The sequence below is a fragment of the Haliotis rufescens genome, unplaced genomic scaffold, assembly GCF_023055435.1.
Source record: "Haliotis rufescens isolate VD_foot unplaced genomic scaffold, xgHalRufe1.0.p SCAF_12, whole genome shotgun sequence".
In the NCBI taxonomy this organism is placed as follows: Eukaryota; Metazoa; Mollusca; class Gastropoda; order Lepetellida; family Haliotidae; genus Haliotis; species Haliotis rufescens.
In genome coordinates this window covers 13,509,764-13,526,356 of record NW_025963802.1, presented here as the reverse complement: position 1 = coordinate 13,526,356, position 16,593 = coordinate 13,509,764, and the positions used below count along the sequence as shown (strand labels likewise).

Sequence of the window (16,593 nt, the reverse complement as noted above, 5' to 3'; positions counted from 1 at the left end):
CTGGTATCCTATTACAAACCTGTAAAGATCTGGGTTAGAGTTGGTCTTTAGCAACCCATGCCTGTCGCAAGGCCACACATTTTTTATTTTTCGTTTCATGGGCCTGCCACCCCTTCTGAAAAACGCCTGGAAAAAAAAAAAAATTGAACAAAAAATGCTATTTATTTTCATTATTTCTCCCTGCTTGTAACCTAGTCCCTCTTATACAATGAGGGGCAGTCGGGTAGCCTAGTGGTTAAAGGGTTCGCTCGTTACGCCGAAGACCCGGGTTCGATTCCCGACATGGGTACAATGTGTGAAGCCCATATTGGTGTCCCCCGCCGTGATATTGCTGGAATATTGCTAAAAGCGGCGTAAAACCACACTCACTCACTCTTATACAATTAAAAATGTTGTATATAAATTCTATGTCTACACCACTGTCAATCCACAGCAGAATGACCTTCATATAAATAATTACATGATTGACATAGCTATTTATATTTATTTTTATTTTGACCGACCTTGTGTGGAAATGCTGGAATAAATCTGTGAAACATAAAATTAAAAAAGTGTGGCCTAAGAGGCGACTAACGGGATTGGGTGGTCAGGCTCGCTGACTTGGTTCATGCATGTCATTGTATCCCAATTTCGTAGATCGATGATGTCATTGGATTGTCTGGTCCAGACTTGATTATTTACAGACTGCCGTCATATAGCTGGAATATTGCTAAGTATGGTAATAAACAAATGAATATAACCATTTCAACAATAGTTCGATAGTATTTTTATTGAACATAATGTTATTTCTACGTGTACATTTAACCATCAACAATAATCACTTTGTTTATTAATTAAACAAAATGTAATTTCTGTGTGTAGCCTTGACCGTATTTAAACTCTGTCATTGTTAAATGAACCGTGTCATTAGTACTTTAATACTATGAAGGTCAAACACTGTGACAATGATGGACATACATGGCTACTGTGTTGATAGACTTTGGAATTAATAGGTCAGAATTGGGTCATGAGTAATGTATTTTGGCCACTCCATGTACACTCTTTACCTCCTCCTAAGCTGATACATCCAGAAATAACTGGAAGCAGCTCATTTGACCAAGTACAAACTGAGGCATTTCTTTGCCTGTGGCAAAGTAAGTTAATATTCAATCCCCTCAGTGACTGTCTGGTGAAATGAAAATCGTCAAGAGTAAAGTTTAATAATTAATCTTGTCTTCAATGTTTGCCGAAGGGATGATTACAGTGAAACATGATATTCTAAGGAGATCTCGCGAGTCCCATGAACCTTGTTGTTTTAGCCGGTCAAACAGCAACTGCAGTGTAACAGGGTTTGATCTCGAGTGTATTACAACAACATTAGGTATCGTCAAGAGCGAGAGTGTTGTAAACGTAGGGCCGAAATCAGCTCGGCTCGGTTTCTCATTGGGTGCATTCAGCACAGAGGGCCTTGGACATTTCCATTTTGACACAGGATGAGGAAAATTGCGAATATTTTTTTATGGGGGTCACTAAAGTCGGTATTTGATTGATTCTCAGTTTTGTACGGAAATTACGCACTGTATTGATAATGGCCCCGGCTAAAGACAGTCCTGTTGGGGATGATTGATCGAACCATTATCTTTTATACATCCAGCCCAACTAGTGATCAGTGGTGAGAAGGCTTGTAAATAGTTATTGAAAGCAGCATTGTTGTACATTTCATTGTGATGCTGCCGTGGTTGGTCCTGAAACACAGTTGGAGTATTGAAAGAAGCTTGCTCTTGGCAATACCATGATGTGGATACCAAGTCGGAACATTTTACCCCTGTGAGGAATTGAACTTTGCCTTGGGTGTGATTGACAAATACTGAAGATCTAGTGGGCTACAGTGGTAGAAATTAACACGAGAAGGTTTCTAGCCTCAATAGTGATAACATTCTGGGTCACCTCCCCAAAAAACTCAATTCAATTAGTCCTCGGGTTACGTTTGAGCATTAGACAGACTGACTCAGACACTCAGGCTAGTGCCAATTTCCAATGCTTGCCTTCGCTACCACTCACTAGAGTAGGTAGAGTTGATATACAGTCAAGTCCCGTTTATCCGACATGGTTGGTTGCATGTGAATATGTCGGATTAACGAGTATGTCGGATAAACGAAATTAAGTATCAACGTTCGTGATCGAAAATTGGCAACTACACGATAGATAACGATACAAATATTAATTGTTCATTGTTCAGCAAGTTTATCTCTACAGCCGTTGTTATATGCAGCTACCAGCTGACTCGCATCAAAACACGGGCTGTGTACTCATGGCAGATGACCATGGAGTACGCTGATCACTGTGTCCGATTAACGAGACTGATTAATGAGTAATTTCGTTAATTCTTTGAAAATTAGGTGTGTCGGAGTGCGAGACTGTCGGATTAACAGGTCTTAATAGCACTGATTTAATCGGTTCCCATGAGTGTCGGATAAGGCCGATTGTCGGATTAACGAGACTTGACTGTATTGTAAAATGTTGCTCTTCAAAATTTTCTTTCTATTTGCTCTGAACTTCCCGATGCTGTATTTAGTAATACTCACTCCCAATCCCAACATGGGTACAATGTGTGAAGCCCATTTCTGGTGTTCCCCGCCGTGATATTGCTGGAATATTGCTAAAAGCGGTGTAAAACCATACTCACTCACTCACTTCTAGGTTTGTTAGCTCCATACCCAAGCTTGCTTGGTTTCACTAAAATGGTAAATGTTTAAGATGTGTATCCATTTGGGATTTCCTCCCACATCAAGCCAATATGCCATGATATAAGTGGAAAACTGCTCAAGCAGCATTAAAGCCTGCACACCATCATGACACACTCCAGCATTGCATGTGAATCTCGCCTATAGCAGTCGTGGTAAATCAGCTGTATACACTTTGGGCAGATAAGAACCCAATTTCAACCAGATTTGTCAGTTGACCTTGTGCTGTTGTCAATTGCAGCATTGATATATACCCATAAGCTGTATCTTTTACGTCCTCTTAAGTAACTTGTCAAATAGGTGATGTGGTAGCCAAGTGGCCAGTCTTAACATGCCAACGGGGTGGTCGGGTAGCCTTGTGGTTAAAGTGTACACTCGTCACGCCGAAGACCCGGGTTCGAATCCTGACATGGGTACAATGTGTGAAGCCCATTTCTGGTGTCCCCCTCCATGATATTGTTGGAATATTGCTAAAAGCGGCGTAAAACCAAACTCAGTTACTCACTTAACATGCTGACCCGTGAAGATGCTTGCCGTAAGAGGCGACTATGCTTGTCGAAATAGGCGACAAATGGGTTCGGGTGGTCAGATCTTGGTTGATGCATGACATCGTATCCCAATTGCGTGGATTGATGCTCATGATGTCAAACACTGGATTGTCTGGTCCATACTCGATTATTTATAGACCGCCATCATATAGCTTGAATATTGCTGAGTGCTGCATTAAACAACAAACAAACAAAACAAAATCTTAACATGCCAAAGTCCAGGTTTGTTACTCTTCATGGTTAGTGTGTGTGTATTCATGGTCATGGTATTGGTAGTGTACAACAATCAGAGCTCCAGATAAGCTTTTGGTGTTGTGGGTATTTTACCCATGCATTTTAAAATCATTGGGTATCAGTAATTCTATCTGCGTATTCAAATTTCTGTTACCCACTTGTTTTTACACATGTGGGTATTTAAGTTAAATATTTAAAAACACTATTCATTTAGTCCCTGCAAACTGGTGTCGTGTGGGTTCGAGAGCTTTATAGGACTCAAAAATACCACGATACTTCCACAAGAAAGTGTGATGGCAAATGATCATGATGAAACTGTCATCGTGGAGTTTGGCAAGGTTGACGGAATGCCCGTTTATAATTTCAAAATAAGTTGCTGATTTGCTAATTTGCTAATTTGCTAATCGAATACGCAGGGTTACTTCACAATATTTTGATGATACGCACAAGTTTTATTTTTGTAGCGTATCTGTAATGTTCGTTGCGTATTTGATACGCTTGGATTATATTTTACTGTGTATTTCTGCATTTCTGATGCGTATTTCACGCAGATACGCAGCTTATCTGGAGCTCTGACAATATACACTCACTCATAGTTGGAGACAACTGTGGCTCAGACGTCTAAGCCACGGCAGTTTGAAGTGCAGAGTTAGGCTTGCCAGAAATGTATGATCCAGGGTTTGAATCTGAGATTTTCAACCTGATTGCTTCTTGGTTTGTTAGCACCATCTCTGTACGTGTGGGTTTCACTGAAGTTGTGACGCATCCAAGACATGCATCTCTTCTGGGTTTTTACGCCCACATCAAGCTGATGTGCTGTGATATAACTTAAATACTGTTTAAAGATGCCTTTATCAATACTCACTCACTCACTCACTCACTCACTCCAATAGTCTGTTTATTCAACTGCATGTTGTTTGTCTGAGTCTTTCTCTGTTATAACTCGGCCATATGTTAGCACTCAAATCAGCGGAAAATATGCAATTTGATATATTCCGACTATTTGATTTCAAAGTGTTCGGAGACTGTAGTTATGGGTTCAGTTTGGTGGAGCTGAAAGAACGGTGAAATGACATAAAAAGCCATCCACTGACTCTCACAGGATTCATCTCATGAGATTTATAGATATTGTTTTAATACCAAGTCCAGAAAATGTTTATCAGCATTTTTGCAAAAACCTGATTCCGCAGAGAAACATAAAAGCACATGTCAAACAAAAGTTCTTCCTACTCCCAAAGGTAATGGGGTAAAAGAATTACAAGGTCTGGTTATTGTTTAACAGGCAAATAATGTCAATAACATGGGGAAAAAAATCTCACAATTTCTGCCACAATGTGTTTTATGTTAACCAAACATAAAATGATATCTTTGAAAGGTCATATAAATTTCAAATTGTAGAAATTCAGAGTGTGGCAAGTAACACAGACTTGATATTAACAATTTGACATGTAGCAGAAAGTATTTCAGTGCCGCAGGAATGACTCTGATCGTCCTGGAATAGTTTGCTGGCAAATGTGTGAACTGGGGTCATCTTGGCCCAGTTTCCTGTGATCATGATGACAAGAGTTTTTGTTTTTAGCTGAGGATTGACATTTTGAAAATCATTTCACTGAAAATTGAAGTGTTTTGTGTAATAAAATTGAACCAGGTTCGCTTGATTTGATTAATCTGTGAATCAAGGCACCTCTTAACACTTGGTTCATTGAGTCTCAGATGCCCAAGTGGAAGTGTCAAAGAGAAAGTGACCTATTTTTTTGTTTATCTTCGAATGTTCAGGATGACGAGCAAATGATCCTAATGTTTTGAATAAAGGACTTGAAGGGTCCTTAGATTAAAACACTATTGCCCAACCCACAGAGCATGTTTATCACATTACCTTGGGTTGAGTAGCTCGGCTTCCTCGTGCACTGGTTTTATGCTTTTGTGCATATAATGACTGAAGGAATATTATTTTACACTGTTGTCTGCATCATATCGGATATATCGGTGGTGTTGTGGTGTTCACGGGTCTCCTAGTCCTCTAAGGTGCTGCATTTCGCTGTGAAGAGTTGTTTCCCTTTGTGCAGTTGGACATGGATATCCCACTCAGAGTATCTCCTTAATGCTGAGCGCCAGGCAGGGTAACAACAAGTACCACCTTTTGACATCTTCAGGTTTGACACGATTTGGGATCAAACCAACGACCTTCCATTCTCTGGGCGCACCCTGAGCCCTCCTTTAGTGGACTTTTAATCCTTGAACTGACAAGATCATATCTGAAAGATGTGTCTCGTTGCTCATGCTATCGACCATTGATTTGTCTGTTCCCAACTTGATTATTTACAGACCACGAGGACAAGGGTTGTATTATTTTTGGCTGCAGGGAAAACAAATTTCACTCAGCTAAAAATGTCTGATACTCTGAAATGATTGTGTAGGTGTACCTCTTCCAGAGTTGTGCCCCTTAAATGCCAGGATCCACTTTAGGGGGGTTCAAGGGAGGTTTTCTCTGATTATGAATCTTGGGTTTTGGGCACTGTACACGATTTTGTGAGTTTAACCCATCTGATTCTCTCTATGACCTACATAACTTAATCTTTATTACCCTATGGAGTTGGTGTTAAGCCACTCACTCACTCACTCACTCACTCACTCACTCACTCACTCACTCACTCTCCTTGAGTATATTTGTTACACAGTTCTACAACACATGAACACATGAATTGTGAACAAAGAATGACAGTCAACATGTGTAATTACTAGTACATATAGATATGTAATTATTAATATCCAAAAATGAATTTATTATTCTTGTAATGAACTGGTCACATACAATATGGTATGATTGCAAAATCTTTGTTTTACTTGAAAACGAGAAAGGTCAAATTGCCCAAATATCTTCCTTGTCAAACCATTGCATAAATGTTTTGCACACTTTTGTTTTCAGGTAAATCACTTTAATGAAACAGCAGACCTCAAGCATTGTGTAATTTGATTGTTGAAATTAATAATGTGGATATATTTGCAAAATATAAACCCAACTCACTCACTCGCTCTATTTGCAAAAATTCATCTGTATGTTGGATTTCATGATGCTTGAGGTTAGCTGCGTTAATCAGGTACACCGAGCTGATACACTGTCATACTTGTAACTGTTAAACCTAATGTTTTGTGCATTTGTTTTGCTGTAAAAGGCGACTATGCTTGTTGTAAGAGGCGACTAATGGATTGGGTGTTCAGCCTCGCTAACTTGGGTGATACATGTCATTGTATCCCAGTTGCACGGATTGATGCTCATGCTGTCAATCACTGGATTTCCATGTCTAGACTGAAATATTTACAGACTGCTGCCATATATCTGGAATATTGAGTGCCGCGTTAAACAACAAACAAACAAACAAAAGTGCATCCTTTGTTTATGATACTACAGCAGAAAACGTCACTTTCCAACACCTTAGTGTACAATGTATGAGCTCATTTCTGGTGTCCCCACCATGATATTGCTGGAATATTGCTGAAAGTGGCTTAAAACCACACTCATCCACTCTGACGCCTCATATGATTGACTGTGACATAAATTCTAATGGTTGTCAGAAAGATCTATTTTTCCTTTTGATATGAATATCATAGTCTCAATTACATCTTCAAACCCCATGTAAAGTAAATATGGTGATGTAGTCTTTTTGTGCGAGTAACATTGATCAAATCATGCAACAACAGAAGGGTATATTGAAGCACCACTGCTGCAGTAGCCTCAAGCAATGATGTGTACTCAAGATGCTGAAAAATGCCTCCTCCACTTTCAATTTTTTGCCCAACTTGTATACTTATTGAAAGTGTCGTAAGCTTGGTAAAGTTAATAAAGATTTATGTTGTAAGGGAAATGTCAGCTCAAGTCAGGACTGAGCTTCTTAGTGATGGGCTGGCTGTCATGAGAGGCTAAATAGGTTGTTAGCTGACACAACAATCTTGCCAATCAAGACAAATCAAATTGTCCCTGCCGTTATTCCTATGCTAGGATTCCTGTCTACGTCCCCATTTGGAGGTACACATGCCCAATCCGTTTAGCAAATGGAGGTCTTGAAACTCGCACTAGAACCCCAGGTAATCGGCTGATTAGACGTTGTGCAGGTTCAGACATTGCCCAATTGGTCTGGCATTGTGACTGACTTTAAAGAGTCAACATTGTCCTTGCTTGAGGGTATCGTGCAGCCATTCCGTGTATTTGGAAAGGTGAGGGAATGGATTTTTTGGCGGTAGACATATATTTGATTGTGTCCTTTTCAGAAATTATTTTCCGATTTTCATTGATGTTTTTGTATCTATTGCAGCCTGGAAACGACCCTTATGCGTTCGTAGAATTCTACGAGCACAGCGCAGCTGCGTCAGCCTTAGCGGCAATGAACAAGCGGAACTGTATGGGACGAGTAAGTAGACATATTAAACTATTGATGCCATGTTTATTTTTTGATAGGACTCATTCACATTGCGATACTTGTTTTGATTTTCAGTAGATGGTTTCTTTTCATTGAATGTCCACATATTAATCAACACTTCTTTTGCAGCGTTATGACATGTACAATTCTTTTCAGGATTCTCTCCTTATTATGTGACATTTTTCAAATGTTTTGATTTGATTTTTGTACATGTGTACTCTTTGTACATGTCTCCTATGCATACAGCTTTATTAAACAGGGAACATAGAAGCCTGGGATAACCTTTAACAGTATCAAAACAGTTTTCAGAATGTAATCATTTGATTTATTTCATTCAGAAGAAAAACGCTCTTTGACACTTTGTGTTTTTACAATTTTCATTTCAGTTGTGATAAATGCTTTCTTTTGTTAAATTATTTTCAGTTTTCAGACACATTTGGAACTGAAATATATTTCCCCAAAGTTGCAATATCTTTGAGAAAATGTATTCCAAGTTATTCCGAGTCTCGTGTCTGCTTGTGAGATAGCTGTCAAAAAAGCTGTTGGCAATAAAATTCTGTAATGGACTCATCTATGCTTCCATATCCGTGATACAGAAATGTCAAAGTTTTCCTGGAACAAAAAAACTAATGGCTCTTTTGCAGCAACAATAACAATTGTGTGTCATTGGGAAGATAGTGTATGCAGTTTAACTTGGCCACTGAGGCAGTGGTGACAGTGATTAGTTTACAGATTCTCGAAATGAATAATACATATTTTGCTCAAGTGGCAAAATGTTTCAAGAAAGGCAAATATTATGTGTACTCGGGTTTAAATGAGAGACACAGGGCTTGGGCCTGTTATCAAATTCACTTTGGTCTTCTCGGTTATTGATTCAGTAGTCTTTATAGTCATACACGGAGGGCATTAAAGAATGTTTGGATGAACATAATACCTAAATCTATTGTGTATTATTCATAGTTATTACACATTCATGGGAAAAAAACAAAAACAAGTGTTTTGTTTGTGGATGTTCACAAGAAATGTTGTTTGAATCTTTCCCATTTCATTCAGGATTTTTTTTGTTGGTGGGGGAGTGTGACAAGGAGAAAACATTTTTTCACTCCCAGTGACAATTTAAGTAATGAAAGTATGTGGACAGCCAGAGAAAGTAAAATTATCACCGGTAGTTGGTAGACTTGTGGACAGAGGATTTGCTCATCAAGCTGATCCATCTGGGTTCTGTTTCCCAAATGAGTATTATGTGTGAAGCCTAGTGATGGTATCTGCGGCAGTGGTATTTTGAATTGTTGCTGTAACAGTATAGGACTGTATTCATTCTTTGAATAACCAGTTGTCGAAGGAAGTGCAAATCATTGTCATTCTTCAGTCATGCAAATATCTGATGATTGACTGTTGAAATCCCAGAGTTTTGCCCGATTGGGATTGTTGGTTTGATTGCACCATATCCCTATGTCCCTGCTTGGGTCAGGCATCACTTCAGACTTTATGCTGACTCATCATCATATGACATAGTTGTCATACAGTGGTGTAAGTGAACACAAATAAAATAAAAACGAGGGTGTATGTTCCATTGTTGACAGGTTGTTGATGTTGTATTCTTTATCTACGCCAGGATATGATGGTATATATTTAAGTCCAGATTGACCCCGACTATGGTACTTTTTTTTGTCAACACAGGTTTCACCAAAGTTATGAACGTCAAAGACCTATGTCACTCACTCACTCACTCACTCACTCACTCACTCACTCACTCACTCATCCAAGTTGGGGGCGGTCGGGTTACCTAGTGGTTAAAGCTTTTGCTCGTTACGCCAAAGACCCTGGGTTCGATTCCCAACATGGGTACAATGTGTGAAGCCCATTTCTGGTGTCCCCCGCCGTGATATTGCCGGAATATTGCTAAAAGTGGGGTAAAACCATACTCACTCACTCACTCATTCATCCAAGTGGTAAACTTCCAAGACTGTGTCATTTCGGGCTTTCCTGCCAAATTTAAACTGACACCAATGATATGACTGAACTCTCTCTGAACTGACTCTCCTAGCAATGCAGGACATCATTACTTTAACAAACCAATCAGTTTTCAGTATCTCTAAAATGCTCGCACATATTAAATTTGATTTGATCTTTCAACCCTTATATCAGATGTGTGTATTGCATTGACTCTAACAGGACATCCGAGTTCCAACAGAATGGCTGGCTTGCTCCAACTATTGGAGACTGTCTAGTGATGTCCACTCACTTCTGTGGGAGCTGACCCCGTAAGGAGAACAGGCAGGATGCCATGTCTAGGCTTCCTGCAGGAATCACTATCAAACTCTTGTGTTCTCCATTTAATTTGGTTTGGACTGTCTAAACTTACATTATTCCGGGAACCTGTCAGTGTTTGGGTTTAGGCACAGAGTGGAACATGGGTTAATAATTGATCAAAGGAGAAGTTATTTAATTTCTTCCAGTTAAGGTACAAAAATAGCCCACTCAATTGGCCATTTTGCACCAAGGATTCAGAGATAGGTATTTGGTGGGGAGGAAGATAAAAGCGTAAGTCTTTCGCATTCTGACTTTAGAGGAAATGAATAAGGAAAAGAATATGGTGTGGTTGATAAGTGTAATTTATTAGGCCAGGAAATATAGTTATCATTTAGGCAATGAATGACTGCATGGCTGAGAACAAGGCTAGTGGAGCCTTAGTGCGGAGCTATGACTTCTCTGATGTGGTGCTGACGAGATATACTACTCAAAAGAAGATAAGGACCACCGGATCCTTTCATATTACTATGATTGTATGATTGTTGTCATGACAGATTAACTATTGTAATATGAAAGAGTAGGGTGTTCCTGAACTTCATTTGAGTATTATAGCTATTCAAACTCACACCAGTGATGGGCGGTCGGGTAGCCTAGTGGTTAAAGTGTTTGCTTGTCACGTCGAGAACCCAGGTTCTATTCCCGACATGGGTACAATGTGTGGAGCCCATTTCTGGTGTCCCCTGCCATGATATTGCTGGAATATTGCTAAAAGCGGTGTAAAACCACACTCACTCACTCACTCACTCACTTGCTGTGCAGAGTTGCAACCCTTCGTGTGCCAGGATCTGCTTATTGTTTTGAATTCCACATTACCTCTGATATGGATCCATGGAGATACAGTGTAGAATTGATCACAGTTACTCCCCACTTGTAACAGTGGACTCATATGGATCAGTTGGTCAGGTGCATGTGTGATCGTGTGTCATTGTACCCTTGACCTTTATTCTGTAACATTAAAGGGGTGGTGGGGTAGCCTAGTGGTTAAAGCATACGCTTGCCGTGCTGAAGACCAGGGTTCGATTCCCCACATGGGCACAATGTGTGAAGCCCATTTCTGTTTCCTGTGTTACCTGTGTTTCTGGTGTTTCCTGTTGTATTATAGCAGGAATATTTCTAAAATTTGGGTAGAACCATATTCATTCATTATTGGATCGATCTTCACACAAGTAGTTGTTCCTGTACTGTTGCACCAGGATATACATACGACTCACATACACTCACATACGACTCATCCACAATGCATATCAGCATAGTGTTTGCCCATAGTCTTGAAAAGACTGGCATCTGTACCAAACCTTAGCCGGTAGAATAGGTCTTCAGCAACCCATGCCTACCATAAGAGGTGACATACTTGTTGTGAGAGGTGAATATCTTGATTAGGTGTTCAGGCTCAGTGACTCGGTTGATGCATGTCATCGTATCCCAAATGTGTGGATTGATGCTCATGATGTCAATCACTGGATTGTCTCGATTATAAACAGACTGCCATCATATAGCTGGAATAATGCTAAGAAATAACAACAAACAAACAAACCAAACCTTATTTATTCAGAATCCTATAAACTTGCAGTCCTCTCATACGCTCAATGTTTAATGTATCCATAGGACTAATTAATATTCCAGAACTGGAAGGTTGTCCCAAATAAGGACTAGCAACTTCAGTGTGTTGGCATCACCACTGGGCCATGGCAACCATGTGCTGCTTCTGTTGATGGTAATGAAGATGAAAGGAAGTATCATCCTCAAGAAGAGGATTCCACAACGTGTTGTCATGCAAAATGAAATCATGTAATAAGATTTTGCTAGAAGCTAGTCGGACATGAGCTGTGCTTGTACGTTAATGGTTTGAGAAAGAAGTCAAATGTGTGGGATCTTCTTCCGAGAGGCCTCTTTTCTACTCTGTTCTCCAAAAGCTGGAGAATTCCCATTTCTATGCTTGCTGATTGTGAGCCTGGCAGATTATCTCCCATTAATCACTGTGCGCATGGGGCTGATGCAGAGCTTGTTTGAAGGCATCGATTCCCATTCAGTGCATCGTTTAGATCGCTTTTGTTGAAAATTTGGAATATTTTATTTTGACGTTTTACATGGTTTATACTTGAATGTTATTCTGAACATGTAGGAGAAAATAGTTAATATTTACCCCAGTTTTCAACCACCTGCTGACAGGAAAGTTTAAGAGTAAAATGGGTCCGTTTCCATGGTTACAGTGATGAAATTCCTCAGCTCAGCTAAACTATTACAGCCTTTTGTTTTACAATAAGTAAGATTCCCAGGTTGTAATGGAAATGTGACATCTGTTTGGTTTTCGAACATGAGGACTATTAGGGCTTCTTTGTAAACCAAGTGCCGGAGTAAAGCTAAAAGAGGGGGCGAAAATGTTCATGTGTTATTGTGATGTGAAATCTCATCATATAAACTTTCATGTTCAGTATAACCTCTGTAGCAGCTTTCTTGTCACCAAAATATTGAGTTTACCCACCAGTGTGTTTTCTATTTAAATATATTTACACAAATCTATACAAATCTATACACTATGCCCTCTTCGGGACAAGGAGTGATGATTTACATGAACAGAAGATCTTAAGATGAGGGAGAATATTTTCAGCGTTATTCAATTGTTATTCAAAATAAATTGATGGAGGCGCGAGGAGATTCAAAAGCCGTGAAACAATATGCTGGTCTGGCTAATGTTTTGTGTAATCGTGAGGATAAACAACATTGGTGAATAACATTATCGCACAATGAAATCGTTATTGTATTACGATTGATCAGGTACGAGATATAGGAAGGGACAAGTATGACAGCTTCGTCGTGCTTTCGCAGATGTTGGTGGTTTTGGGTACTAAGAGCATTTGTCTTTTAATCCACGAGGTGTTTGTAGCCATGAAGACATGAGGAATAATTCACTTACAATAATCAATAATGTGTTTTCTAACAATAGCCCGGGTAATAGTGTGTTCTGTCAACTGTCACTGAGAGGAATCAAGCGAGCTGGAAAGACACGGGGTTGGCGGGGCGAGAAGGGCCAACGTCAATCTGACAGAATATGTCCTTAATGCCGCAGCTCTGTCATTTGCTGTGAAACGTGCGTTAAAATATCTGTCTCGGCCACGACATCACTGCCAGTCAGTGGGCCACGGCCTTCGATGGGGAAATGCTGAATTGAGCCGGTCAATCAAACTGCATTGCCATTGAAGAGGGGAGTGAAAAGCAGCCAGATCTTGCCTGAACCCTGAGAAATCGAAAGCCGAATGTCAGTCTCTTATCAAAGTCATGTTGTAACCTTTACTCTCAGGAAGTACTGATACCAGAGTCGACTTCCCTCTTCTTTTCCTCCACACTCACATCAAAAGTGTTTTGAAAATATTCTGGCCGGGAATATCAGTTTGCATTGATATTTTTTTGCTTCACGTTCTGTTTGGTTGGAGGGTATTTTGTTTCCGTCACAAGGAAGTAAATTGCATTTGTTTGCTATTTAGAAATATAACGGTGGAAAATATTTGATGATATTTTATTTCCTGTGTACTTGGAAATGTACATTTTCTAATGTAACCTGTTATTTTGTTAAGGATTTTTCATATGCCGTGCTTAATAGGATTTATGGAAAAGCATAAATTTGAAAAATATGAATACAACCTTGGGCGAAATACTTTGATTGCCCTGCTATACATGATATTTTACAACCTGATAAATGTCTTTTATAGAGACATTAAAAACAAGATTAACATACTGAATCAATACTAACATCTGTTCTTGTGTCCATGTGTAGTTCACTGAGGTGGGTCTCAGAGGCTGTAGGCTAGAGTTACCTCCCTTTGAGCACAGCCCTATGGAAGCTCAGACCAATATGCATGGTAGAGGTAAAAATCAATTACTCTAGGATGCATTCATCGATGAAATTGAATCAAAGGAAGCGACAAGCTCGGCTTCATCTGGCAGAATGTCTCATCATCACCTCAAATCCAATGACAGCGTTCTAGGCAGGATATCCTGTCAAGCACCGCATGCGTGTTGGTAGTTGGACCGCGGCCACCACGGAAGTCCTAGTCTAACAACTGGGCAATGACTGGAGTCTGGATTGTACCTCCACTCAGACGCATACAAACCAACTTGTCACTTATCAATGGAGGTCTTCTTGCTGCGAGTCGGGACAGTTGTTCACCTCGTCCAAATATCCCCTCCATTAACGGAAATCGCTACAGCTTTATCCTGCTGCTGTCTCCCTGTTCTAATCAGTATTTATTGTATTAGCTTGATGTTTGTCTCTGAGCTTAGATCATGCAAACACAAACACACTAATGCCTGTATGCTGGATTAGACCATTAACAACCAATACTCTGCCTTCAAGGCAAAAGGGAATACAGCAGTTCCCTTTGAACAGCAGCTGGACAGAATAGGGGGATGTTAGATTTGTATTGGAACTATTCTTGGTTAAATTATGTGATTAAGGATCTTAGTGAGACAACGTAGAGGCTTTAAAGTTTTAATTATTCCAAGATGGTGTATACATGATTTATCTGTCAGCTGTAAGGTCTGTTAATGTATTAGATGTTGGGATGAAACTTTGTTGGGATCAACATGTGTTGGTCGGCTTTAAGAGACTCCTGTGTGTTGGACTGGTTAAGTATCAGCTGAGTCGATTGGCATTACATTAACTTGTATTAAGGCCAAATTAAACATGCCACTGTCACTAGTAAAAACACTGCCACCTCATAGGCTACATGTACTGATGGAAACAATTAAGGGAACAATGGAAAATATAGGGAAGTAAGCTTAAGTGTCAGTATATTTGAAATAGCATGCATACAAAATCAACATGTCAGAATTTTGTTGAGATGTGTTTGTGTGCATTGTTCCCAACACGTATATGGTACAAAAGGATGGGAACTTATGTTCCTTTATCTATTTCCATCAGTATAAAATATCAGTCAAATTATTGCCAGAGTATTTCAAAACCTAAGTCTGAGAAACAACAATTATTAAATTTGACTTTACCCTCTAAACTGTTACCTGAATCTGTAGCAAACTTACACATCTCGCCTGTGTAATCTTATTATGTTCAGAAAGTAAAAGTGTGCAGAGTTGTGTCCCTTAGCCCTAGATGTGGTTTGAATCCTAGGTTCATCCCAGTTGTCCTTGGTCTGTCTTCTCCATCTGTTGTAAGCGGTGACTAACGGCTTGGGGTTGGCAATCAAGGTGACTTGGTTGATGCATATCATGTATCCTAATTGTGTGGTTCGATGGTCATGATGTCAATCACTGGATTGTCTGATCTAGACTCGATTATTTACAGACAGCTATCTTCAAGCTGGAATATTGCGGAGTGCGGCGTTAAACAACAAACAAACAAACACTGGATTTTCAGGTTCAGACTCAATCATTTGCAGATGGACCTCATGTAACTGGAATATTGCTTAGTGAGGCATTTAGTAACGGACGAACAAACAAACAAAATCATTCTGGGGTCATCAAGGATATAAGCTAATCTCCCATCAGTAGATGATAGTTTTGGAAGAGTAATAATTTATTTAATCTTACACAACGAAAAAATATCTTAATAAACTTGGACAATTGAAGGTTGCTATCTCATCATGCCTATGTGAGCAATCATTGTTCACCTAGATCGAAAAGTGATACTAGTAAATGGAAGTGCATTAGGGGATCATCGGAGCATTGACCAGCTTTATGAACAGAAACACGCCTGCATTGATTGTCTACTACAAATGCTTCTTTTTCTCCAAGGCCATGTATCCAATACCTAGTTTCAGGTATCAATACCTGGCACGGAACGAAGCAGAAAATAATACCCTAATGTTACAGAGAAGATCCATCGCTTTGATTGTTTATGTTGAAGTACATTAATTGATAATGAACCCATCGTCAATAACAAAGTGACACTCTTGTCAATTATGCATTTCCTTCAACTTCCATTGAAAGTATCGTGTTCGCACAACCACTCCCGAGTTATTTATCATCTGTCAAGAGGAAAAGGTATAAAAAGCCATTATGATCTTTGATCCAAAACAGGGAAAGCCTTCCACTTGGGCTTTGAACCAAATACTTGGTACTGTTTCTCTACTGGTTGCTGGTGTATATGAAATCAGTTTTGGGAATATTACACTTGGTGTTGAGGATGAAATGCTGTGGTTATTTCCCTTTGAGTTGAGAGTTTCTATGGAATAAAAAGTATTCTTTGCTTTAAAAAGGTTTGAAATGAAGGCAATTTCACGGGTCTGGGCTGAAGACTTAATAAATGTCTTAAAGATTAGTCGTGATCAAATAATAAATTACAAATAACTGGAGAATAATTTGAATTCTGTACCTTGTTAGTTCTTGTGATTCGTTCTGAAGTCTTTT

General features: G+C 39.5%; 1 protein-coding gene across 6 annotated transcripts in view; it reads left to right on the top strand.

The window, feature by feature from the left end:
- LOC124142022 (nucleolysin TIAR-like) overlaps positions 1 to 16,593 on the top strand; it is a 224,825-nt gene that overhangs the window by 34,815 nt on the left and 173,417 nt on the right. For all 6 annotated transcript variants that reach the window (XM_046510251.2, XM_046510253.1, XM_046510249.1 and 3 more), the window contains one exon: positions 7,816 to 7,911. In XM_046510251.2, coding sequence (XP_046366207.1) covers positions 7,816 to 7,911 — 96 coding nt within the window. The remainder of the gene's footprint in view (positions 1 to 7,815; positions 7,912 to 16,593) is intronic.